The sequence below is a fragment of the Citrus sinensis genome, chromosome 8 (genome assembly GCF_022201045.2).
Source record: "Citrus sinensis cultivar Valencia sweet orange chromosome 8, DVS_A1.0, whole genome shotgun sequence".
NCBI lineage: Eukaryota > Viridiplantae > Streptophyta > Magnoliopsida > Sapindales > Rutaceae > Citrus > Citrus sinensis.
In genome coordinates, this window is record NC_068563.1 from 2,227,296 (window position 1) to 2,251,575 (window position 24,280).

General features: G+C 36.6%; 5 protein-coding genes, 1 long non-coding RNA gene and 1 pseudogene across 26 annotated transcripts; 5 read left to right on the forward strand and 2 right to left on the reverse strand.

Annotated features, from left to right (window-relative positions):
- Positions 1 to 67: 67 nt before the first annotated feature.
- LOC102611806 (uncharacterized) lies at positions 68 to 8,324 on the forward strand. Of its 5 annotated transcripts, XM_052432335.1 has the most exons (11): positions 69 to 305; positions 392 to 492; positions 576 to 718; positions 990 to 1,115; positions 1,246 to 1,518; positions 1,789 to 1,914; positions 2,045 to 2,317; positions 2,598 to 2,723; positions 2,854 to 3,126; positions 7,693 to 7,818; positions 7,950 to 8,324. In XM_052432335.1, exons 2-11 carry the CDS (start codon positions 466 to 468, stop codon positions 8,101 to 8,103), a joined length of 1,647 nt encoding a protein of 548 aa, XP_052288295.1. In that variant the 5' UTR covers positions 69 to 305; positions 392 to 465; the 3' UTR covers positions 8,104 to 8,324. The 5 variants fall into 5 exon arrangements, with proteins under 5 accessions (XP_052288297.1, XP_052288298.1, XP_052288299.1 ...); XM_052432336.1 differs by lacking the exons at positions 7,693 to 7,818; positions 7,950 to 8,324 and adding exons at positions 3,397 to 3,522; positions 3,653 to 4,049 and having other exon boundaries at positions 69 to 492; XM_052432337.1 differs by lacking the exons at positions 7,693 to 7,818; positions 7,950 to 8,324 and adding an exon at positions 3,317 to 3,463 and having other exon boundaries at positions 68 to 492.
- Positions 4,315 to 11,200, reverse strand: LOC102612398 (FAD-linked sulfhydryl oxidase ERV1). Of its 11 annotated transcripts, none has more exons than XM_052432351.1 (6): positions 10,832 to 11,200; positions 10,163 to 10,237; positions 9,984 to 10,031; positions 5,420 to 5,460; positions 4,705 to 4,782; positions 4,315 to 4,545 (listed from the first exon to the last, which is right to left on the reverse strand). In XM_052432351.1, the coding sequence occupies exons 1-6, from the start codon at positions 11,051 to 11,053 to the stop codon at positions 4,503 to 4,505; spliced, it is 507 nt and encodes a 168-aa protein (XP_052288311.1). In that variant the 5' UTR covers positions 11,054 to 11,200; the 3' UTR covers positions 4,315 to 4,502. The 11 variants fall into 11 exon arrangements, 9 of the variants coding, with proteins under 9 accessions (XP_052288311.1, XP_052288313.1, XP_006486936.2 ...); XM_052432353.1 differs by having other exon boundaries at positions 4,315 to 4,600; XM_006486873.4 differs by lacking the exon at positions 5,420 to 5,460 and adding an exon at positions 9,680 to 9,744.
- A 51-nt stretch (positions 11,201 to 11,251) lies between these two features.
- Positions 11,252 to 16,041, forward strand: LOC102612095 (protein BCCIP homolog). 7 transcript variants are annotated; one of them, XM_052432347.1, is made up of 12 exons: positions 11,253 to 11,566; positions 11,715 to 11,788; positions 12,470 to 12,519; positions 12,601 to 12,659; positions 12,769 to 12,842; positions 13,031 to 13,243; positions 13,652 to 13,858; positions 13,967 to 14,032; positions 14,195 to 14,302; positions 14,477 to 14,533; positions 15,010 to 15,117; positions 15,211 to 16,041. In XM_052432347.1, the coding sequence occupies exons 3-11, from the start codon at positions 12,500 to 12,502 to the stop codon at positions 15,106 to 15,108; spliced, it is 903 nt and encodes a 300-aa protein (XP_052288307.1). In that variant the 5' UTR covers positions 11,253 to 11,566; positions 11,715 to 11,788; positions 12,470 to 12,499; the 3' UTR covers positions 15,109 to 15,117; positions 15,211 to 16,041. The 7 variants fall into 7 exon arrangements, with proteins under 7 accessions (XP_052288303.1, XP_052288307.1, XP_052288304.1 ...); XM_052432345.1 differs by having other exon boundaries at positions 11,256 to 11,566; positions 13,019 to 13,243; XM_052432346.1 differs by having other exon boundaries at positions 11,256 to 11,566; positions 12,487 to 12,519; positions 13,019 to 13,243.
- Positions 16,042 to 16,427: 386 nt separating this feature from the next.
- Positions 16,428 to 17,340, reverse strand: LOC112499235 (uncharacterized). The gene is made up of 2 exons (XR_003066752.2): positions 16,762 to 17,340; positions 16,428 to 16,685 (listed from the first exon to the last, which is right to left on the reverse strand). It is a non-coding gene; the product is annotated as an uncharacterized LOC112499235 (long non-coding RNA).
- Positions 17,341 to 17,344: 4 nt separating this feature from the next.
- On the forward strand, positions 17,345 to 20,003 carry LOC102613303 (probable polyamine transporter At3g19553). Its single transcript, XM_052432340.1, has 3 exons — positions 17,345 to 17,708; positions 17,841 to 18,855; positions 19,303 to 20,003. The coding sequence occupies exons 2-3, from the start codon at positions 17,882 to 17,884 to the stop codon at positions 19,844 to 19,846; spliced, it is 1,518 nt and encodes a 505-aa protein (XP_052288300.1). The 5' UTR covers positions 17,345 to 17,708; positions 17,841 to 17,881; the 3' UTR covers positions 19,847 to 20,003.
- A 124-nt stretch (positions 20,004 to 20,127) lies between these two features.
- On the forward strand, positions 20,128 to 21,565 carry LOC107178070 (probable carboxylesterase 5). Its single transcript, XM_015532839.3, has one exon. The coding sequence runs from the start codon at positions 20,494 to 20,496 to the stop codon at positions 21,493 to 21,495; it is 1,002 nt and encodes a 333-aa protein (XP_015388325.2). The 5' UTR covers positions 20,128 to 20,493; the 3' UTR covers positions 21,496 to 21,565.
- Positions 21,566 to 22,992: 1,427 nt separating this feature from the next.
- LOC107178071 (probable carboxylesterase 1) lies at positions 22,993 to 24,057 on the forward strand (annotated as a pseudogene).
- The last annotated feature ends 223 nt before the right edge of the window (positions 24,058 to 24,280 follow it).

Genomic DNA, 24,280 nt, shown 5'->3' on the forward strand with positions numbered 1-24,280 from the left:
TGTTGGACAAGTATGATACTATTTTCGGATCCCAAATTAATCATGCTCTCGTAAAAATATTTTTCTCAGGAAAATGCTTCTCAGCGAGAATGCTGAGAGAATGCCAAGAGAAACGGCATTCTTTTGCTTTCTCTTTGCTCCTTTTGCTTTTTCTTGCGCCTTTTGCTTTTTCTTGCGCCTTTTGCTTTTTCCACCTTTTTTACTCTTTCTACCCCACATTTGATTCTAGCTAAACGAAATTACTCTTCACGTGAAAGGGTTGAGTTGGGATTTTTCTCTCATTTCACAAGCAGAGAGAACAGTCGGTAAGGAATAATCATGCTCTCGTAAAAATAGTTTTTAAACAACCTAAAGTTAGCTGGAAAATTATGATTTTTTCTTCACCCGGTAGAACGCAGCTGAACAGTCGTGACTCTCTAAAAGCCTTGCCAAATCCTCAAACTTGAAAATCTCGGTCGACTCGTTATGGCGACCTATTCCTCAAAACTGCCGGTAAGGAATAATCATTGCTAATGATCAAAACGTCACCGTTATATAATATCTTTTTTTTTTTTGTCTGAATTCGTTTGTCTCAGGAAAACGGACCCGAAGACGAGGATGAGATGATGATCGGAGGGGAATTAGGTTGGGTGAGACATCTGGCCTCTTGTGATCACCTCGTTGCTTCCTTGTCGTCTGATCTCGCTCGCATTCCAACTCCCGATACACCCTGCAACATGTTAGCCAAACCCTTTAAACACGTCAATTTATATAATTTATTTTTGCTTGATTTCATTTCATGGAAATTCGAAAAATTCATCATATAATTATAATATAGAAAAAGAGGGAGGGAAAATATAAACTGGGTATATTTATTGTCAAATCTTGAGTCCAACTAATGTGTCATAACTATTGGTTGCCGCATGTAAGTTATTTATTTTACAACACAAGCAATGAGTAACGCAGTGATGATGCTCACGTAACCTGTGGAGTGATTTGCATGTATGAAGGTGCAAACACCCGAGGGGAAACTGGCTATGTTTGTGTTGCAAGGAAGTGCTTTGCAGCCGTTATGTGAACAAGCACATGCTTCGGCATTACCGGGAAAAAAACCATTCTGTAGCATTAGACTATAGGTATGACCATGAACTTTGATCGTTGTTGTATTTTCCCATGTTTATCTCTCGTTGATTATGTTTGAATTGGAAGGGTGTTCTTAACTTTTATATATTGTGATTTATAAATACCTTGTTTTTGGCTAAGCAGTGACCTGTCAGTTTGGTGTTTCGCCTGCCATGCATATTTAAATGCTCAACCGATTCTGCAACTGCGACCTGTTCATGAGACATCTTACGTTCTGAAATTTGGTCGAGCCCTCCCTTTTAATACGGGACAGCATCCTAAGGTTAAAGAGGATGATGAGATGATGCTCGGAGCAGAATCGGGTTCGGTGAGACATCTGACCTCTTGTGATCACCTCGTTGCTTCCTTGTCGACTGATCTTGCTCGCATACCAAATCCCGATACACCCTGCAACAGGTTAGCCAAACCCTTTAAACACGGCAATTTAAATAATTCATCTTTGCTTGATTTCATTTCATTGAAATTGGAGAAATTCATCATGCAATTATAATATAGAAAAAAGTGGGGGAAAATGGAAACTTGATATATTTATTGTCAAATCTTGAGTCCAACTAATGTGTGATCAGTATTGGTTGCCGCATGTAAGTTATTCATTTTACAACACTAGCAATGAGTAACACAATGAAGATGCTCGCGTAACCTGCGGAGTGATTTGCATGTATGAAGGTGCCAACACCCGAGGGGAAACTGGCTATGTTTGTGTTGCAAGGAAGTGCTTTGCAGCCGTTATGTGAACAAGCACATGCTTCAGCATTACCAGGAAACAAACCATTCTGTAGCATTAGGCTATAGGTATGACCATGAACTTTGATCGTTGTTGTATTTTCCCATGTGTATGTCTCATTGATTCTGTTTGAATTGGAAGGGTATTCTTAACTATTATATATTGTGATTTATAAACACCTTGTTTTTGGCTAAGCAGTGACCTGTCAGTTTGGTGTTTCGCCTGCCATGCATATTTAAATGCTCAAGCGATTCTGCAACTGCGACCTGTTCATGAGACGTCTTACGTTCTGAAATTTGGTGAAACCCTCCCTTTTAATACGGGACAGCATCCTGAGGTTAAAGAGGACGACGAGATGATGCTCGGAGCAGAATCGGGTTGGGTGAGACATCTGACCTCTTGTGATCACCTCGTTGCTTCCTTGTCGACTGATCTCGCTCGCATACCAAATCCCGATACACCCTGCAACAGGTAAGCCCTTTAAACACGTCAATTTTAATATTTTATTTTTGCTTGATTTCATTTTCATGCAAATTCGAGAAATTCATCGTATAATTATAATATATAATTATAATATAGAAAAAGAGGGAGGGAAAATATAAACTGGGTATATTTATTGTCAAATCTTGAGTCCAACTAATGTGTCATAACTATTGGTTGCCGCATGTAAGTTATTTATTTTACAACACAAGCAATGAGTAACGCAGTGATGATGCTCACGTAACCTGTGGAGTGATTTGCATGTATGAAGGTGCCAACACCCGAGGGGAAACTGGCTATGTTTGTGTTGCAAGGAAGTGCTTTGCAGCCGTTATGTGAACAAGCACATGCTTCGGCATTACCGGGAAAAAAACCATTCTGTAGCATTAGGCTATAGGTATGACCATGAACTTTGATCATTGTTGTATTTTCCCATGTTTATCTCTCGTTGATTATGTTTGAATTGGAAGGGTGTTCTTAACTTTTATATATTGTGATTTATAAATACCTTATTTTTGGCTAAGCAGTGACCTGTCAGTTTGGTGTTTCGCCTGCGATGCATATTTAAATGCTCAACCGATTCTGCAACTGCGACCTGTTCATGAGACATCTTACGTTCTGAAATTTGGTCGGGCCCTCCCTTTTAATACGGGACAGCATCCTAAGGTTAAAGAGGACGATGAGATGATGTTCGGAGCGGAATCGGGTTGGGTGAGACATCTGACCTCTTGTGATCACCTCATTGCTTCCTTGTCGTCTGATCTTGCTCGCATACCAAATCCCGATACACCCTGCAACAGGTTAGCCAAACCCTTTAAACACGGCAATTTAAATAATTCATCTTTGCTTGATTTCATTTCATTGAAATTGGAGAAATTCATCATGCAATTATAATATAGAAAAAAGGGGGGGAAAATGGAAACTTGATATATTTATTGTCAAATCTTGAGTCCAACTAATGTGTGATCAGTATTGGTTGCCGCATGTAAGTTATTCATTTTACAACACTAGCAATGAGTAACACAATGAAGATGCTCGCGTAACCTGCGGAGTGATTTGCATGTATGAAGGTGCCAACACCCGAGGGGAAACTGGCTATGTTTGTGTTGCAAGGAAGTGCTTTGCAGCCGTTATGTGAACAAGCACATGCTTCAGCATTACCAGGAAACAAACCATTCTGTAGCATTAGGCTATAGGTATGACTATGAACTTTGATCGTTATTGTATTTTGCCATGTGTATGTCTCATTGATTATGTTTGAATTGGAAGGGTGTTCTTAACTTTTATATATTGTGATTTGTAAACACCTTGTTTTTGGCTAAGCAGTGACCTGTCAGTTTGGTGTTTCGCCTGCCATGCATATTTAAATGCTCAAGCGATTCTGCAACTGCAACCTGTTCATGAGACTGCTTACGTTCTGAAATTTGGTCGGGCCCTCCCTTTCCTTATGGGAGAGCATCCTAAGGTTTAAGATCAGTGGACTGCTGGTACATGATTAGATAGTTAAAATGATAGCTTTGATCACATGGTTAGTTTAAATGATAGCTTTCGTCACGGGGTTTTGTTCTTCTCTAACCTTTAAATGATGTTAGTTTGGGGATGATTTCTGTTTTAACTAATTGTGGTGTATTTGGTATCTGCTTTCCTAATTGTAACGCAAACTCGGAACTGTTACTTGGTTTGATTCTGGATGACGGTATGCGCATGGGTGAATTTCTAGTCTTTTTTTTTTTTTTTTACAGTGAAAATTCTGCCAAATCTGATTGCATAATTGACAAATTATAGTAAACAATTACTCTAGGCCTACTTCCCAATCAAATGCTAAGCAAAATGCATTCTAAATCAATGACAAAACATGTTATAGCTTTCATTCAACTTATCTTCAATATTTTCACTACAATACCTACATAAGCGGTCTTGTAAAACTGATAATTCAAAGTAACGCAAAAATGCTTTCCCAATTGTTTCTTAGAGAATGACACCCAACACAATCAATGGGATATAATATCACCTCTTTAAATTTCACTGACAATAAGTTGTATTTCTTTGATTCACGTACGAATAATAAATACAAAATAATATTACTAGCAATGAGTTTTGTATTCCAGATTTTTATGCATTTGGTACTTGGCTACTTCAACATATCTGGTCGGCTGAATCTGTAGTTCCTTGTAGATCACATGCACGTTGCTCGCACTCCAGCTTGCCCCACCTTGCATCTACTCGTTCACAAGGGAACACCAATTTGCCAAGGCTGTTTAAATAACCAAATTGCTAAAGCATAATAAAGTGATTCGGTTATAATATATGGTGTGCCATAGACCCTAAACAAGAGAACCACAACTTCCTCAGCAGAGAAAAGAGACAATTAATATTACCTTCTATTAACCACATTATGCACATGACAAAGCCACTGAGAGAACTCATCATGAGATTCAGCTTGCACAGGATTTGCTCTATCAAACATTAACAAGAATACATCCATCAGTAAAGGATACATTGTGTTCAGTACAAAGTACAAACGGTTATTTGGTAGCCATATGGACAGAACACTAAAGTTTCACTTTCTTCCAGCATTTTTAAGCATATAACCATGTAACAGTGTAATGATAATAAAATCCATGTAACTGGATATTAAGAAAATTTTTCAGTTTAAGTACTTAAGATTTGTAATTTTTTTTTGGGAGGGGGGGTGGGGGAACTTAGGTTAGTCTCATGTCAATTCAAGTACTCTTCCTATCTTCTTTCATCAGACTTTTTTCCTAAGAAATAATCAATTTGCAGTAGCAGTGGTACTTTAATTAAACATCTATTACTGACATTTACAGTTATATAAACTATTTTTCTTTGTATATTAAACTAAATTGCACATGGTTAATAGAATGTACACAAAGTTTGAGTCCGCTTATGATTTAAGTAAACAGCTTGAGCTACACCCTTAATTAAGGGGAGGAATGGGAATAACGGTATATGTCATCCACCATCAGCCAGCAAAGCACTGCCATTATTGCATTAGAAAGAAAATGGACTAGCATCTAAAGAAAGGAAAGCCCACCACCAGATAGAGGGAGTTGGAGAAGAAATATAGTGTACCTCAAGACTTCTTTAAAGTGCATCCGAGATAATATCGCCATCTGCAAGTCAAATAGGATCCTTAAGGTTAGTAGCCAATAAGGTAAATGAGTTTATTCTACTATAAATTCCAGTTTCGGGTTACAAATTAGTGTCAAGTCTACAAACCAAAACCACATAAGCTGGATAAATTCTGGGTAGTTAAGATGTACAGAAAGGAAATTTTAAGGATTTGTGTTCAACTAAAATATGCGTACTTGTGAATGACATTTCAGTTTAAGAGAGTCAGACAGCATCGTACCGGTTCTTTTACATCTTTCTTTTGTTGCCTTGTTGGATTTTCTGGATATTGAGAACAAAATAATCAAGATTCAAGCAGCCCAAACTAGAGAAATGTAAAACCAAAAAAAGAAATATAAACAAAGCAGGATGAGGAGAACCAACAGAAAAGAAATAAAAGCACTGGTAATGAGATGACCTGAGAAGCAAGTGTTTGAGAGATGTCCAAGTGGCTCTTCCAAGCTCGTCTTTAGTTACAGGAGCAGAAGTCCCCTGAAAATAGCAATAACAGTTTACTCAAGCATGTTAAAAGTTCCCAAATGACCCATGAGAGTACTGGACGCACCAAGCTAATATAAGTCCCTAAAAGTATTTGCAATTTAGCACAAGCTGAGATTCAAAATTCTACTGCATTTTGTTTCTAAAGAATGTTTCTACAAGAATGTCACCATGTCATCGTCATAAGAAAATGACAACCAAATATGCCCACTACCTTCAAGTCTATTTTATTCAAAAGAACAGCGATGAAGAACTAAATGGCAAGAAACACAGCGAATGCCCTTCTTTTCTTTTATTCTTGCTCCTGTTCTTTGTCTATTGCCACACTATATTATATGTAACAAAAGAAATAAACACAATGAAATCTCATTCAATGCAGCATCAATTTCATAAAAAAATCATATAAATTCAAGGATAATTTTCCAGTCAGGACTTATCTCAAAATATCCATACCCTTTACTCAAAATCTACAATATAAAAAATTAGCACCCATGATGTTAATCTACACTTAACAATAAGAAACAAATTTGAATCTTCAATTATTCTGGGATATCAACATAATCAGGGGTATAAAATCATTCCAATTTCTCATTATCCAATATTAAATCAGCAATCAAAAACAGTAAAATTAGAAGTTAAAAACTTTCGACTTACCAAGCGCGAGAACCGGGCCCATAAGTCCTGGGGTGAGAGTTCCAAACGTTGGAGTGACCCATGATTGATTGTTTTCTTCTTCTTTAGCAAAAGACAAAAGCCGGTTCGCTTAAGCTTGGATAAAACCCTAGAATCTGCTGAGGAATTATAACGATTAACGAACGAAGAAAAGCGTGTATTTATACTACGCAATTTTAAACCCTGGATTTCTGTAGCCGGTGCGTTTTACGCATGCCTCCGCATAAGCTTACTGACATGGATTTTAATTGTAATTTGGGCTTGGGCGGGACCTGACCTAAATTGTTGGACATGTATGATACTATTATCGGATCCCAAATTAATCATGCTCTCGTAAAAATATTTTTGTCTAATTACATAAAGCCAGCTGGAAAATTATGATTTTTTATTCACAACTTTTGAAAAAATGAAAAATTAAATTGCACGATGCAGAACTCCACCCGGTAGAAGGCAGCTGAACAGTCGTGACTCTCTAAAAGCCTTGCCAAATCCTCAAACTTGAAAATCTCGGTCGACTCGTTATGGCGACCTCTTCCTCAACACTGCCGGTAAGGAATTCTCATTGCCAATGATCAAAACGTCACCGTTTTCGAATTTTTTTTTTTTTTTTTTTTGGGTCTGAAATCGTTTGTCTCAGGAAAACGGACCCGTAGAGGAGGATGAGATGATGTTCGGAGCGGAATCGGGTTGGGTAGAACCTCTGACCTCTTGTGATCACCTCGCTACTTCCTTGTCGTCTGATCTCGCTCACATACCAACTCCCGATACACCTTGCAACAGGTTAGCCAAACACTCTAAACACATCAATTTAAATAATTCATTTTTGCTTGATTTCATTTCATAGAAATTGGAGAAATTCATCATATATCATATAATTATAATATAAAAAGGGGGGGGGGGGGGGGGAAATAGAAACTTGATATATTTATTGTCAAATCTTGAGTCCCAATTAATGTGTCATAACTATTGGTTGTCGCATGTAAGCTATTTATTTTACAACACAAGCAATGAGTAACACAATGAAGATGCTCACGTAACCTATGGAGTGATTTGCATGTATGAAGGTGCCAAAACCCGAGTGAAAACTGGCTATGTTTGTGTTGCAAGGAAGTGCTTTGCAGCCGTTTTGTGAACAAGCACATGCTTCAGCATTTCCGGGAAACAAACCATTCTGTGGCATTAAGCTATAGGTATGACTATGAACTTTGATCATTGTGTTATTTTCTCATGTGTATGTCTCATTGACTATTTTTTAAATTGAAAGGGTGTTCTTAACTTTTATATATTGTGATTTGTAAACACCTTGTGTTTGGCTAAGCAGTGACCTGTCGGTTTGGTGTTTCACCTGCGATGCATATTTAAATGCTGAAGTGATTCTGCAACTGCGACCCGTTTATGAGACTGCTTACATTCTGAAATTTGGTGAGGCCCCTCCTTTTCATATAGGAGAGCATCCAAAGGTTGAAGATCAGTAGACTGAGGGTACATGTTTAGACAGTTACATGATATCTTTGATTACAGGTTTTTGTTCTTCTCTAATCTTTGATGATGTAAGTTAGTTTGGGGATGATTTTGGTTTTAGTTAAATGTGGTGATTTCGGTATTGGATCTCCTAATTGTAATGCAAAATGAGAACTGAGAAGCATTTCATTGTTACTTGATTTGATTTTCAATGACGGTTTATGTGTGAAGTGAATTTCTAGTCTTTTTTTTTTAACAATGAAAATTCAACTACTTATGATTGATTTGATAAATTATCCTAAACAATTGCCCTAGATCTAGTTCCCAGTCAAATGCTAAGCAAAATACATTCTGGCTTTCGTTCAACTTATCTTAAATATTTTCACTACAAAACCTCCGTAAGAGGTCTTGTAAAACTGATAATTCAAATTGACACAGAAAATGCCTTACCAATTGTTTCTTAGAGAATAATACCCCACACAATCAATGGGATATAACATCACCTCTTTAAATTTCATTGACAATAAATAAATTGTATTTCTTCGATTCATTTACCAATAATAAAAAAAAATTACTAGCAATTAGTTTTGGATTCCAGATTTTTATGCATTTGGCACTTGGCCACTTCAACATATCTACTCGCCTAAATCTGGAGTTCCTTGTAGATCACATGCACGTTGCTCGCACTCCAGCTTGCCCCACCTTGCATCTACTCGTTCACAGGGGAACACCAATTTGCCAAGGCTGTTTAAATAACCAAATTGTTAAACCATAATCAAGTGATTCAGTTAAAATATATTGTGTGCTATAGACCCTAAACAAGAGAACCACAACTTCCTCAGCAAAGAAAAGGGAAAATTAATGTTACCTTCTATTAACCACATTATGCACATGACATAGCCACTGAGAGAACTCATCATGAGATCCAGCTTGCACAGGATTTGCTCTGTCAAACATTAATAAGAATACATCTATCAGTAAAGGCATACATTGTATTCAGTACAGACGGTTATTTGGCAGCCTTATGGACAAAGAACAATAAAGTTTCACTTTCTTCCAGCATTTTTAAGCATATAGCCATGTAACAGTGTAATGATGATAAGATCAGCGTAACTATGTAACTGGATATTATGAAAATTTTTCAGTTGAAGTACTTGAGATTTGTTTTTTTTTTTTTTTTTTTTTTTGAGAGGTAGAAGATTAGGTTAGTCTCATGTCAAATCAAGTACTCTTCCTTGCTATCTTTCCTCAATTTTTTCCTAAGAAATAATCAACTTGCAGTAGTGGTGGTGCTTTAGTTAAACAACTATTACTGACATTTACAGCTATACGAACAATTTTTCTTTGTATCTTGAACTAAATTGCACTGAGTTAATAGAATGTACACAAAGTTTGAGTCGGTTTATAATTTAAGTAAACAGCTTGAGCTAAGCCCTTAATTAAGGTGAGGAATAGGAATAACAGTATATGTCATCTACCATCAGTCAGCAAAACACTTCCATTATTGCACTAGGAAGAAAATGGACCAGCATTTACAGAAAGGAAAGCCCACCACCAGATAGAGGGAGCAGGAGAAGAAATATAGTGTACCTCAAGACTTCTTTAAAGTGATCTGCACATTCTTTGCAAGGATACATCCGAGATAATATCGCCATCTGCAAGTCAAATAAGATTCTTAAGGTTAGTAGCCAATAAGGTAAATGAGTTTATTCTACTATAAATTCCAGTTTCAGGTTAACAATTAGTGTCAAGTCTACAAACCAAAACCACATAAGCTGGATAAATTCTGGGTAATTAAGACGTACAGAAAGGAAATTTTACGGATCTGTGTTCAACTAAAATAGGCGTACTTGTGAATGACATTTCAGTATAAGAGAGTCAGACAGCATCGTACCAGTTCTTTTACATCTTTCTTTTGTTGCCTTGTTGGATTTTCTGGATACTGAGAACAAAATAATCAAGATTCAAGTAGCCGAAACTACTAGAGAAATGTAAAACCAAAAAAAGAAATATAAACAAAGCAGGAAGAGGAGAACCAACAGAAAGAAACAAAAGCACCGGTTATTAGATGACCTGAGCAGCAAGAGTGTGAAGAAATGTCCAAGTGGCTCTTCCAAGCTCGTCTTTAGTCACAGGTGCAGAAGTTTCCTGAAAATAGCAATAACAGTTTACTCAAGCATGTTATAAGTTTCCAAAATGACCCATGAGAGTATTGGACACACCAAGCCAATACAAGTCCCTAAAAGTATTTGCAATTTAGCACAAGCTGAGATTAAAAATTCTACTGCATTTTGTTTCTAAAGAATGTTTCTAAAAGAATGTCACCACGTCATCAACATAATAAAATGACGACCAAATATGCCCACTACCTTCAAGTCTATTTTATTCAAAAGAACAGCGATGAAGAACTAAATGGCAAGAAACACTACGAATGCCCTTCTTTTCTTTTATTCTTGTTACTGTTCTTTGTCTATCGCCACACTATATTATATGTAACGAAAGAAAGAAATACAATGAAATCTCATTCAAGGCAGCATCAATTTCATAAAAAAATCATGTAAATTCAAGGATAATTCTCCAGTCAGGACTTATCTCAAACAGTTACATAGCATCAACACTGTGGTGTGAAAAAAGCCAAATTTTTTTTTTTTAAAAAAAGCAAGAAGCTAAGATCAATTATAATGCGAAGGCAGCGATTGTATATAATTATAAGAACAGATAGGCAACTGGGTAATTCTTCACCTTGAGGAGAATTTGATGGGCGGCGGAGTCCGCGTTTGATGATGATGGGTTGTTTTGTTTATTGATGGAAGGAGAAAGGAAGAGGAGAGGCTTCCCATTGGCGGGTTGCGATGATGACGACGATGAGCGGCGGTCAATGAAATTTGAGAGATGGGTTTGAATGCAATTTGTCACTTTTTGAAAGTTCACAAAGAGGGCTTGCAATGGATGATTTTCAGCCATTTTGATTTAGAGAAAAATGGCGGGAAGAAGCCGGCTTATAAACTATATCCGTATCCGTAATATTGTAATAATGAAAGTTAATTTTTAATCAAGTCACTAATTAATATCATTTTTGTAAAAAAAAAAAGTCACTAATTAATATTTAAATTGAGTCACTAAATATTTAGAATATAACTTTCTTCTGAGAATCCAGAAGGCAAAATTAATTTCTGATACAAAAATTGATATGGAAAAAGGTCGAGACTCCGTAGTTCTTCCCTTTAAACAAATATTAATTTAATTCCAGATTGGAATTCCAACTGTGTTCACTCTGTCTTTCCTAGCTTTTGTTTTCCAACGAAAATTCTAATGCCCGATTCCCCTTAATCAAGTCAATCCTCATTCCCAAAAGAAAACTAAAAACCCTAACAGCCCTTCAGCCGCCACCGTTCGTCGTCACTAACAGCACTTCGCCACAGTTCGTGGTCACTCACCAACACACAGCCGCGCCAGTCAGTTGCTCCTGCCCTGAAGGTTTTTGCTTTTTCTATGTTTTTTTTTTCTTTTTTTCAATTTGCATGTTTATTTATTTCAAATTGCTTCTGGTTTCATTGATTTGAGTCATTTTGACATTTTGTGTGTTTTCATTCTCCTCCTTCTGGTTTCATTCTCGGTTGCATAGCACCGAAGCAGAGACTGCAGCCATGGAGAGCTCACTGAAGCAGAAGCTGCAGCCATGATTTGAGCCTAATAAAGGTGAGATTATCATTCATAAATACCTATATTCGTTTGTTGGCAGCTGAAGTTTGTTGTTGCTTCTCTTATTAATTTCACCCATACAGCCATATTGTTGCAGTATCAGCCACATTTCATAGATGAAAAATGCTCATTTATTAATCTTATTGAGTTGTTTGATTGTCTGGGTCTTTTTATTTTTCTAGTTATTTTTCTCATGTGTGTGCATTTTTCATTTATTGGAATGCAATTTTCGTTATTTCTCTTGATGTGTCTAAAAGCTCAAATAAAGTAGACACGAAAATGGGATTGTTTGAAGAGCTGTTATGTGATTTAAAAGATAGGCCTTGGAAGTAGAGGAGAAAAGGGTCTAATGCAGTAATGCTGGATGCTAATAACTTAGTACTAGTTGGTTTTAAACCTGATACAGTAATAATCATCAGTTAATGGTGAAATCAGATTTAATGTTTTTGTTTTTGCAGAGTTCTTAATTGCTTGCTTCTTAAAAATGCTAGTATCATATTCAATTATTCATTTTTAAATTTTGTGTTCTTATATTTTAGTTATCTCCCGATCAACTTTGATTATGAGAATGGTGAAATGAAATAGTACTTTTAATTTTATTTTGAAATTCCCTGTTTGTCTTTCTATTTAGTTTTTCACATCACACTTTTCTTACAATGACATTTATATCTCGCAAAGTTCTCTGGTTGGAACAGGTAACATAACAAGATGCCTCGAGGGCCAACAAGGTATAAAAGAATGTTGAATCCTCAGCCATTAACATTCTCTCCCTTTGCTCGTTCAGTAGCTCAAATTGCCTCTATTCACAGGGATAAACGTCGAACATATAAATCGAAAGACCAGAAAGGATTTCCACTTAGCTCCAAAGGTATGATCATCTAACTGATCTCATTCTTTTTTAATTGAAAAGCAGTTGTTGTGTTCTTGAAATCCTAGGCATGTTAGTAAATAAACTCACTGCTTTGAGCACTCTCTAGATAAAGGAATTCCTAAACACACTCTGGAAGGGAAGAGTGATCTGTCTGGGTCTTCTGAAGAAGAAGGTTCTGAAGTAAGCAGCTATTTATTTTCTTTTCCTTTACTGAAATTATTATCAAGTCTGAAGTAAGCAACTATTTATTTTCTTTTCCTTTACTGAAATTATTATCAAGTGATGACTTTTGATTTTGGTTCCATATGATATCATTTTTTGTTGTAACGTATATGAGCTTGGTCTGTTTACTGAAGGGAGTTGTTCAGGCAGATTTTGTCTTCTTTGATCCGAAACCAGATGACTTCCATGGAGTGAAGATTTTACTACAAACTTACCTTGATGATACACAGTGGGATTTGAGTGGTTTTGTAGACTTGATCTTAGCACAGACCACTGTAGGTACTGTTGTCAAAATGGAGGGTGATGATGACGATACACCTTTCTCTATCGTTACTGCTCTTAATTTGGGAAGATATAAGGCAAGCAACTTGTGCTCCTGATTCTTTTTTCTATATATTTCTGATGGCCAAAATCATATCCTGAATATCTTGCAATCTCTAATAAGAAATGAGGGTTAATAAATGTACCATCATCATTAATGTGCATTTCATATCAACACTGTCTGCATTTGAGCAACATATGTGGATGGGGAAACCTCATCCCATTTTAAATTGATCTTTCTTTTATCCTGTCAACGAGGTAATTACATATTTAGCCATCTCATTCTTTCCTTCCGTATTTTGGTTGTTTTTCCTCTCTCTAGTGCAAATAAGTAATCTTCCTTGCGATCCGTAACCGGTGGTTTGTTGCCAGTAGCTCTTGTGAGCTAATCTTTGTATGTGTTATCATTTGTACTAGATAAAGAGCCACAGGTTTATTCTTCTCAGGATCATAAATGTATCGAGGAGCTTAAGGAGTTTCTTCTTAAAGTATGCCAAGAGAAGGATGTCATAAAGGACTTGGGATTGCTTATGGGAGAACAAGCACATGATGTGGGTCTATTGGTCTCCCAGCGTGTGGTCAATTTTCCTCAGCTTTTGCCACCTCTTCATGATGCGCTCTTTGATGAAGTCTCATGGGCTACGGAAGATGAGGTTAGATGACTATTACAGCATGGATGGTGAGCTTGTTTGATATCTCTCTTTACATGCTGAAAACGAGTTTCTTGACCAAATTTACATTTCTTGTTTCACTTTTTGAAGCCGACAGCAGAGCTCAGGAATTCCTTCTGCTTCAAGTGTTATCTACTAGTCAGTAAAATTTACAAGGTTTTCCTGTCTTGGCACCTTAGCACTGCTCCTTATATTTTGATTATCAATTTCTTTCTATTGATGATTGGCTTCAATAGTTCTTTCCTATATCTTTCTCGTTCTTTCCCTCTCTGTGTATGTTTGTGTATGTAACTTGCTTCTTCGGATGCAAAACTAAAGCACAAGAATGCAAACCAGAAAAATAACAGAAACCTGATAAGGAGGTCAGGTAGTGACAGTGGTGATGGAATAGTGTACGTCAAGCCAGAAGATGAAATTTTTCACAAGGTATTGCTTCTTTACCCATGTAATATTCTTTGTATCACCTGATTTTATTTTATTTTTACGATTTTTCCCCAAACGATTAATGTTTCTTTTACTAAATCTTCACACCTACTTATGCTTTCTACCTTACTTATTTTACTACAAATATTATTGATTGCACTTTCTGATGCTTTTCAGCTTAGCTTGTGGTCCTTTAGTTTTCCCATGCACGCCCAGCAGGTTGAAACTCAGGAGGCAAGTAATATTGTTGTTTGCTTCTTTTGGTTTTAGGGCCGTTTCCTCTCATTTGAATTTTACTGTCAAACATCAACCACTATTCCTCTTTCTTTTTTAACATGCTTCTTGTTTGCAATGGCTCTGTTCAGCAAGGCCTAAACCAAAGTCTTTAACAAAACAGAACACCATCTATCTCTGCCTTTGGTGCTCAAAATCAATCCCGACATTCCACTGCTCTAAGAAATACCATTTGGCAGCGTCTTTGACCTTTTAAACTGTGAAAAGTTGTGCCTCACATCATCAAGCACCTTCGCACCCCCTCCCTAAAACCCTCTTTACTGATTTTACTATACTCTTATCCCCATTGGTACACCTTCACTTCACTTTGCTATTTCTATATAGAATGGCATGATGTGTTTTTAACTAACTTTTTATTCTTGGTGTTGATGTCTTTTATAACGTAACATTATAATATGTTTGAATTAATTTTGCAGCTAAAAGATTATCGTTTAATGGGGTTAGTCATGGCTGTAGAGGCAGCCAAAATTTCAACATTCCGCCAGCAGTTGCAGTATTTAGTTGTTGAATCTTGAGATCCACAGGTTCATCATTTCTTTTGTTTAACAGCTTTGACTTTTCTCCTCCTAAGGCCTCTGCAACAGCTTTAGAACCTGCTGACTTTTTCTTATTTGCAGGTATTTTTAGTCGCCAGATACTGGCGGGGTCTGGCTAGCAACTTTGAACTCCTGGTTCTTCCATTTGTTTTCCCCTGGAGACGCTAGGAAAGCTATCTGTTTCAGTAGGTACCAATTTTGAAGCCACGGCAACAATGAAACTACTTTTTGCTGACAATTTATAGCAATTGAAATATGTTAGGTATATACTTGGTGATGAATTTGCTGTGACAAGTAGGCACATTAGGCTTAGGATTTTAGAGTTGGACTTTATGACGTGTAGTTGCAGTCTAAGTGCCTGTTTGGTATGGCTTATTTAAGAGCCATAAGTGCTTATTTAATCGTATAAGCACTTTTAAAATTTTTTTATGGTATTTGGTTATTTTTTTAATAGAGTTTTTTTAGCTTAAATAAGCTAATTTACCTCTACTAGTAAAAGCCCAAAATTTGAGCTTTTGGGAGTAGAGGCTATAGAGCTTTTCTAAAAATATATAATATAAAAAATATCACACAGTTTAATGGTTCAAAAGTGCTTTTTTTATTGACTACCAAATACCCAATGACTTTTTGTCCAAAAGCTCTATTGATATAAACTCTACTGCTATAAGCTCTACTGTTATAAGCTTTATTTAATAAGCTGTACCAAACGGAGCCTAACTATGTTATCCCATGATCCCTCTGCATTTTTATGGCGTTGGGTAGGCCTCTCCAATTATAGTCGTAAGTCCTACACAGGATAGGTTAATAGGATGGTTACATGTCATAGTGGGAAGCTAATGGATAAAAGCTACGTTCTTTTAATGTTCGGCATTTTTGTTAGTTCCTAATAAAATTCCTTTTCCCTTGAGTCAACTTTGTAGATAAAGGTTAGCTAAGGTCGTTCATAATAGTGCCAAAATGATGACCTTCGGGCACGTGATGCCATGGTTTGGTGCACTTGCACCTGCAACAAGCGAAATTTATGTTGTCTTGACTCTTGACCAGAAAATGAATCATAAAACCTCAAGAAAAATGATTTTATTTCTTAACTAATAAGGATAATTTTAAATTTTTATAATATATAGGAGAATGTATATGAAATTGTATTAAATATAAAAGTTATGAAAAATTCTACCATATTTTGTTTCTAAAAGAATGTCATTATGTCATCAACACAATAAAAGGACGACCAAATATGCCTTCTGTTCAGTCACCAGGCCCAGTACCTACGAGTCTATTTTATTCAAAGAACAGTGATGAAGAATCAAATGGTTTGCAAGAAACACTACGATGCCCGTCTTTTCTTACATGCTTGTTCCTCTTCTATGTGTATCACTACGCTATTTTATACATAACGAAAGAAATAAATACAACGAAATCTCAATCAATGCGAGCATCAATTTCATAAAAAATTCATGTAAATTCAAGGACAATTCTCCGTTCAGGACTTCTCTCAAACAGTTCCATAGCACCAACTCCTTGTTGTCAAAAACACCACGACAAAAATAACCCAGAAGCTAAAATCGATTATAATGCGAATGGAGTGATTGTATATAATTATAAGAACAGATAGGCAAATGGGTAATTCTTTACCTTGAGGAGAATTTGATAAGCGGCGGGGTCCGCGTTTGATGATGATGGCTTGTTTTGTTTATTCATGGAAGGAGGAAGGAAGCTTCCCATTGGCGGGTGGCGACGATGATGACGATGAGTGGTGGCCAATGAAATTTGAGAGATGGGTTTGAATGCAATTTGTCGCTTTTTGAAAGTTCACAAAGAGTGCTTGCAATGGATGATTTTCGGCCATTTTGATTGAGAGAAAAATGGCGGGAAGAAGCCGGCTTATAAACTATATCCGTATCCGTGAAGATGAAAGTTAATTTTCAATCAAGTCCCTAATTAATATAATTAAAAAAGTCACTAATTAATATTTAAATTGAGTCACTAAATATTTATAATAACTTTCTTCTGAGAATCTAAAAGGCCAAATTATTTTCTGATACAAAAATTGATATGGAAAAAGGTGGAGACTCCCTAGTAAGTTCTGCCCTTTATACAAATATTAATTTAATTCCAGATTGGAATTCCAACTGTGTTTACTTTGTAAAAGTTGGATATTTTATCCTATGTATCTTTGTATTAACTGATCCTTTCAAAAAAAAAAAAAAAAAAAGTATCAACTGATCATTAAATTTAAAGACCAAAGCACGGAAACGTGCGTCTCTGTCTGCCCATACCTTAGGAAAATTCAATATCCACGCGTGTAAATCGCGCGTACACAACAAACCCTCATGCAAGCAGCTGATATTTTTCTCTCAAGAGCCAATTCAAAGTATATTGTATAAACAATTTGTTTCAGCTTTGACGGTTCCCCACTCTCTAAAGATAAGTGTCGTAACTTGTAATGCCTTTGAAATTCAACTTTGCAATAATTGAATCAGATTCCCTTTATGATGATGAGTTCGTTAGCGTAAAGATCCGTTTTTGTTGTACAAAATCAAACTCAAGCAGGACCCTTTTGAGTGATTCTTCAAAAACAGGTAGTTTCTTGAATCAAATTCCTAGTTTTTCAAGTGTTTTCTTTGTGGGTGTGAAGAAAATAGTCGAATAGGCAATCAAAATCTGATTTTTAGGACAGCCCAGTTGACTTAAATCATTTTAAACTGCTTCAGTTTTGGTGAAGTTTCAATCTTTCTCTTGATTCTCCCAGTGGATGGGAGAAGAGGGAATGACAAGTGATGTGCAACAGAAAGCAGCAAAAACAAGTCCAAAGCTAACTGTATTGCCTCTTATTGCTTTGATATTTTATGAGGTATCTGGGGGTCCTTTTGGTGTTGAGGATTCAGTAAAAGCAGGCGGTGGCCCTCTTTTATCCTTGCTTGGTTTCTTGATTTTCCCTTTAATTTGGAGCATACCAGAAGCTCTAATCACAGCTGAGCTTGCCACAAGTTTCCCTGAAAATGGAGGCTATGTTATTTGGATATCTTCAGCTTTTGGTCCCTTTTGGGGATTCCAAGAAGGATTTTGGAAATGGCTTAGTGGAGTTTTGGACAATGCCCTTTACCCAGTTTTGTTCTTGGATTACTTGAAGCATTCGTTGCCTATCTTTAACCTATTAATTGCTAGAATTCCAGCTCTTTTAGGCATTACAGGTGCATTAACATATTTGAACTATAGAGGTCTGCACATTGTTGGTTTTTCAGCCGTTTCCTTGCTAGTTTTTTCGCTTTGCCCATTTGTAGTGATGGGCATACTTTCAATCCCTCGCATAAAGCCTAGAAGATGGCTGGTTGTAGACTTTAAGAAGGTGGATTGGAGGGGATACTTCAATAGTATGTTTTGGAATTTGAACTATTGGGATAAGGCAAGTACTCTTGCAGGGGAAGTTGAAAATCCAAGTAAAACATTCCCAAAGGCGCTTCTTGGAGCTGTGGTTTTGGTGGTTTCTTCATATTTAATTCCACTTCTTGCAGGGACGGGGGGTTTGACGTCCCCGTCTAGTGAGTGGAGTGATGGATATTTTGCAGAAGTCGGCATGTTGATTGGTGGGTTTTGGCTCAAATGGTGGATTCAGGCAGCTTCTGCAATGTCTAATTTGGGACTGTTTGAAGCAGAAATGAGTGGTGATGCCTTTCAACTCCTCGGGATGAGCGAGATGGGAATGCTCCCTGCAATATTTGCTTCAAGGTAGTTATTAAAGCTTTCCTGGTTCTATTGCTTTCTTCCTTTATGGTTAAATGGCTTATTTTCCTGTTCTTAAATTAGACAATGGTTACATTTGGCAACCAATGAACATAATTAGTCAATTTTTTTCGATAGAATAATTAGTCGTATTTCAGTATCAAAAGAGAGTTTGATCTTCTGCTTAATTTGCAGACAAATGATGTTTTTCATGCTCTTTTAAGAACTGTCTTCAACAACTAGATTCTTTTTTTTTTTTTCATTTCAGATGTTTGTATAATGGTCTATTGGTGACTCTCAGAATTAAGTTTGAGTAGAATTCTTCTTTCATAGAATTTCCTCGAAAGTGGGAACTGAATCATTTACACTGAATTGGCAGTAAATTTTGTTTCAATGAGAAGGTTCATTGTCTTGAGAAGTAACATGACTGTTGCCTTTGAATGCTTTATGTAGATCAAAGTATGGGACCCCCACTTTGAGCATTCTGTGTTCTGCTACTGGAGTAATTTTTCTGTCATGGATGAGTTTTCAAGAAATTCTGGAATTTCTTAATTTCTTGTACGCAATTGGAATGCTTCTTGAGTTTGCCGCTTTTATAAAATTAAGAATAAAGAAGCCAGATCTTCACAGACCTTATAAAGTTCCTTTGCAAACATTTGGGGTAACAATGCTTTGCCTCCTGCCTGCAGTTTTGCTTGTTCTTGTTATGTGCCTCGCTTCTCTAAGGACATTCATAGTAAGTGGTGGTGTTATTATTGTGGGGTTCTTATTATATCCTGTTCTAGTTCATGCAAAGGATAGGAAATGGACACAATTCGATATAGAACAACCCACATCGCCTTCTGATACCCGTCAAGAAAGCCATTCAGCTGTGTCAGAAATGTACCCAGGAGTAGATGAGGCTTCGGTCAGCCTTCTTTCAGACCTGTCATCTACCACCCAACCAGACCAGGAAGCCTGTGTATCTGAGAATGAAGAACTCTTGAAAACAGAGTAGATTGTCATTGTTTATACTTCTTTTAATTTATTAATAATCATATGATTATACTGAAGCCTTCACCGTGATGTAGTGAACATAATTTAATTTGAACTTGGTCTGCACAGGATCACAAATCTAAAGAAATATACATTAGTGCTTTGCTTGTGTTCTACCATTCTATACTTCGATATTTCTGTGTTAAGTGTTGGTAGGCTTACAATAGTTGGTTATCTAAACTTCATCCCCAAAGTTTATATGTTTGTTTCATTGCATTCTATATGTGGAGGCTAACCAAATTGAATTTGTTATAACTATATGAGTTCAAATGGCATATACGAATTACATCTTCATTACTACATCTTGTGTAATAAATTCGAATCGTCTCCACTATTTTCTGTTTAGTAGTTGCGATTACATTGTGGCTTTGCTTATCTTGCAAAATTATATGGATGCAAAAATTTGATTTGATTGTAAATTGGGGGGTGGGGGGGCGCGGGGAGAGTTGGTTGACCTAATCTTAGTCATTCATAGTTATTACACAAGAAAAAAAGAATGAAAAAAGAAAAGGAAAAAGTTAAAGAGAGGATCCTAATCCAAATTATATATATCGCAAAACATTTTACTCACTCTCCCAATCAACCCTGCTTCTTCTTTAGAACACGTAAATGGCACCATTTTTTTTCCTGCTCCTCTTCTTTGCTATTGTTTCTGCAGCCACCCCACCAACAGCTCATAATTTTTCTCCCTTCTTTATTATCTCCCAAGATGGCCATGTACACCGGTTAGTGGGGGAAGAAATAATTCCTGCATCTCTTGATCCAACAACCCATGTCGATTCCAAAGACATCATATATTCATCAGAACATAACCTCTCTGCAAGGATTTACTTCCCAAACAACACAAACAGAAACCAAAAACTTCCCCTAGTAGTTTATTTCCATGGTGGAGCCTTTATCTTCGAAAACGCCTTCTCCCTCACCTACCATGCTTACATGAACACTTTAGTCTCCCATGCAAAAATTATTGCAGTCTCGGTTGATTACCGAAGGGCGCCGGAGGATCCTGTCCCTGCAGCACATGAAGATTCATGGACGGCGCTCAAATGGGTTGCTTCCCATGCAAATGGGAGAGGCCCTGAAGAATGGCTAAAGACTTATGCTGATTTTCAGAAAGTGATTTTGTCAGGAGACAGTGCTGGTGGTAACATAGCACATCACATGGGCATAAGACAAGGCCAAGAGAAACTTGAAGGGATAAATATTGATGGTATTTGCTTACTGTTTCCATACTTCTGGGGCTCAGCACCTATTCCTGGGGAGCCATATGTTCCAGAATATTGGACAACAATAATAGATGAGCTATGGCGAATTGCTCGTCCGGACACAAGCGGGTTGGATGATCCAATCATTAATCCGGTGGCTGATCCAAAACTATCAAGCCTGGGGTGCAATAGGTTGCTGGTTTTTGTTGCTCAACTGGATCTGCTAAGAGGCAGAGGATTGTACTACGTGACCAAGTTGAAGGAGAGTGGGTGGAAAGGTGACGCAAAGGTTTCAGAGATTATGGGGGAGACTCATGTGTTTCATTTACTTAACCCCAGTAGTCTTCATGCCATTAGAATGCTCAAAACAACTGTTGATTTCATCCATGGGAAGGATTATCCATAGGAAGGGTTGTTATTAAGGCATATATATCAGTATACATATACATATAGGGTTGCTCTCCGTTACTGTTTATAACCAGGGAAGGAGATTAACCTCATATTTAGTCAAAAAGAGTTTATGTAATTTTTCCACAAGTTTCTACTCCGTAGCTTTCCCATCCGGTCAGCCGGATTATGCTTATGATCCGAACTTTCGATTTCAACCGCTAGATGCAATTAAAAGGCTGAGACGCTTAAGAAACGTATAGCTGACATATGATAATTGAATTTCTCTCTTATTACCAATATGTGATGTAATTTTATTACATAGACGTATAGATGACATGGTAAGATTTGTATATCCACCTAAAACTTCCTAAGTACTACCGAAATAATATTCAAAGAGTTATTAAATGTAGGCTACGACTCTACGCGTGGAATTATGGATGCATGTGCTGGACTTATATGATCTAATGTTTAAGGTTAAATCGATTTAATTAGTAGAATTTGTACTTGACAATAAATGACATGTCCTAAAAGATTGGTAGACATCATTAACTAATTACCACGTGACCCTAGTAGATCGAGTAATGCCATATTTTTTTGTCTCATTAATTAGGATACAATTTTTATATCCCAATTATGTATGAACTATGTAAAGCCTATCGTTATTGCTTGATAAAATATATTTAAACCGATCTAGATTCTAATGTGCGTGCCAACTCCAAATTAGTAAAATCTAAAGCAAGACCAATAAGCATCAATTGTCTCACCATCAATAGTATTTTGGCCCCAAAAATAGGGAAACAAAAAGCTAATTCAAACAATATTAACCCCTTCCAAGTTTTTCTACGGCACAATGCATGCAAGTGATGTGCTATATATATGAGCACCGGATCTATCTCCTACTAAAAACTACACTTCGTGAAAATCAGCACGAGTGTTTAACAAATGTGTTCAGGGCCATGATGGAACATATTGTTATTGCATTTAGCTTCGGATTAATCTACCAATTTATTTCAATTCATGATATCATGCACGATCGGGTAATTGTAATACAGCAGTGCAAATTTCTAACTTTCTATATACTGAAGTGAAGAATGCATTATGCGTAATAAATTTCTATTTTCTCTCTGCAATTATGAGTGACATAATCAATGCTCAAATAAGTTACGTATATGTGCTTCATTGTATTGTTTTCATGATATAGTTCTTGAGACATAGGGACTGAACGGTTTAATTTAATTTACTATGTATTGAAATTTGTTGAAATTTAATTTTCTACATTGTTTGTAAATTAAAAGTTGCTGTTCAATGCTTACTATAAATAGAGGCTAAAAAATGTGAATTTAAAGGCTTCATTCAGCCTTCCATATACTTTTAGTAGAGTTCGTTGATGAGATCAAATTAGGGTTTCAAATTCAATTCCTTCTCTTGCTATGTTATATTATATAATACACAAGCCCACTTCTCCTTTAGAACAAAGGAACAAAAATTATGGCACCATTAAAATTATTTCTTGTGCTCTTCTTCTTTGCTAGGGTTTTCCGCCGGGCAGCAGCCAGCAGACCAAATAGTCTTTGACAACTCTCCCTTCTTTGTTTTATACAAAAATGGCCAAATTGAAAGGCTAATGCTTGAAGATTTTGTACCTCCATCAATTGATCCAATTACAAATGTTGATTCCAAAGACATTGTATGCTCACCTCAGCTTAATCTCTCTGCTAGGGTTTACATTCCGAAAAACAACGCAAACATAGACAACAGCAAGAAACTTCCACTTTTAGTTTATTTCCAGGGTGGTGGCTTCATCTTCTCAACCGCTTTCTCCCATGGTTACCATAACCACCTCAACTCCTTGGCCTCCAAAAGCTAAGGTTATTGCAATCTCAGTTGAGTTCCGAAGAGCGCCAGAGGATCCCGTCCCAGCTGCTCATGAAGATTCTTGGACAGCATGCACTCAAATGGATTGCTTCCCATGCAAATGGGAAAAGGCAATGAATATTGGCTGAACAGTTATGTTGATTTTGACAAAGTGTTTTTGATGGGAGACAGCGCTCGGCCGAACACAAGTGGCACCGATGATCCGTTGATTAATCCGGTGGTTGAGTACTCAAAGCTACGGAGTCTGGGGTGTAATAGGTTGATGGTTGTTCTTCCCGCAATAATAGGTTGATGGTTGTTCTTCCCGCAAAGGATATACTGAAGCATAGAGGAAGGTACTACGCTGAGAAGTTGGAGGAGAGCGGGTGGAAAGGTGAAGCTGAGGTTTATGAGATTAAAGGAGTGGATCATGGGTTTTATTTAGCGAATGCCACTACTAAAAGTGCCGTGGAAGTGCTCAAAAGAACAGTTTCTTTCATTGTCATTCACTAGTGGGGGTTAATTAGCTAGTTAGGGTTTGTAATAAGCCAAAGAAACATCTTGGGTGAAATGTCATCAAAGCATATTGTGTAGACAAATATAATTTTAGTTATCATTGTTTCAATATGATTGCTAAAAAGTATATATATTCATTTTCTACCTCATCCATCTAATTTGCGGAAGAGCTACATTTGTATATTACTTATGCCCCACCTTAACTCTGAGTTGTGTTGTTTACATACAGGGCATTTTTATTTTTTTTAATCTCATATGAATATATGATTTGATTTGATTTTTTTATAATATCTTATCCAATAAACTCTAATTACATTCTTATATTTTTCTTAATATACTATCAATGAATCCAAATGCTATACTACATATCAGAAAGATGTAATTTTTATGCCTCAAAATTTTGATTGAAAAGATAATAGAAATAAGAATTT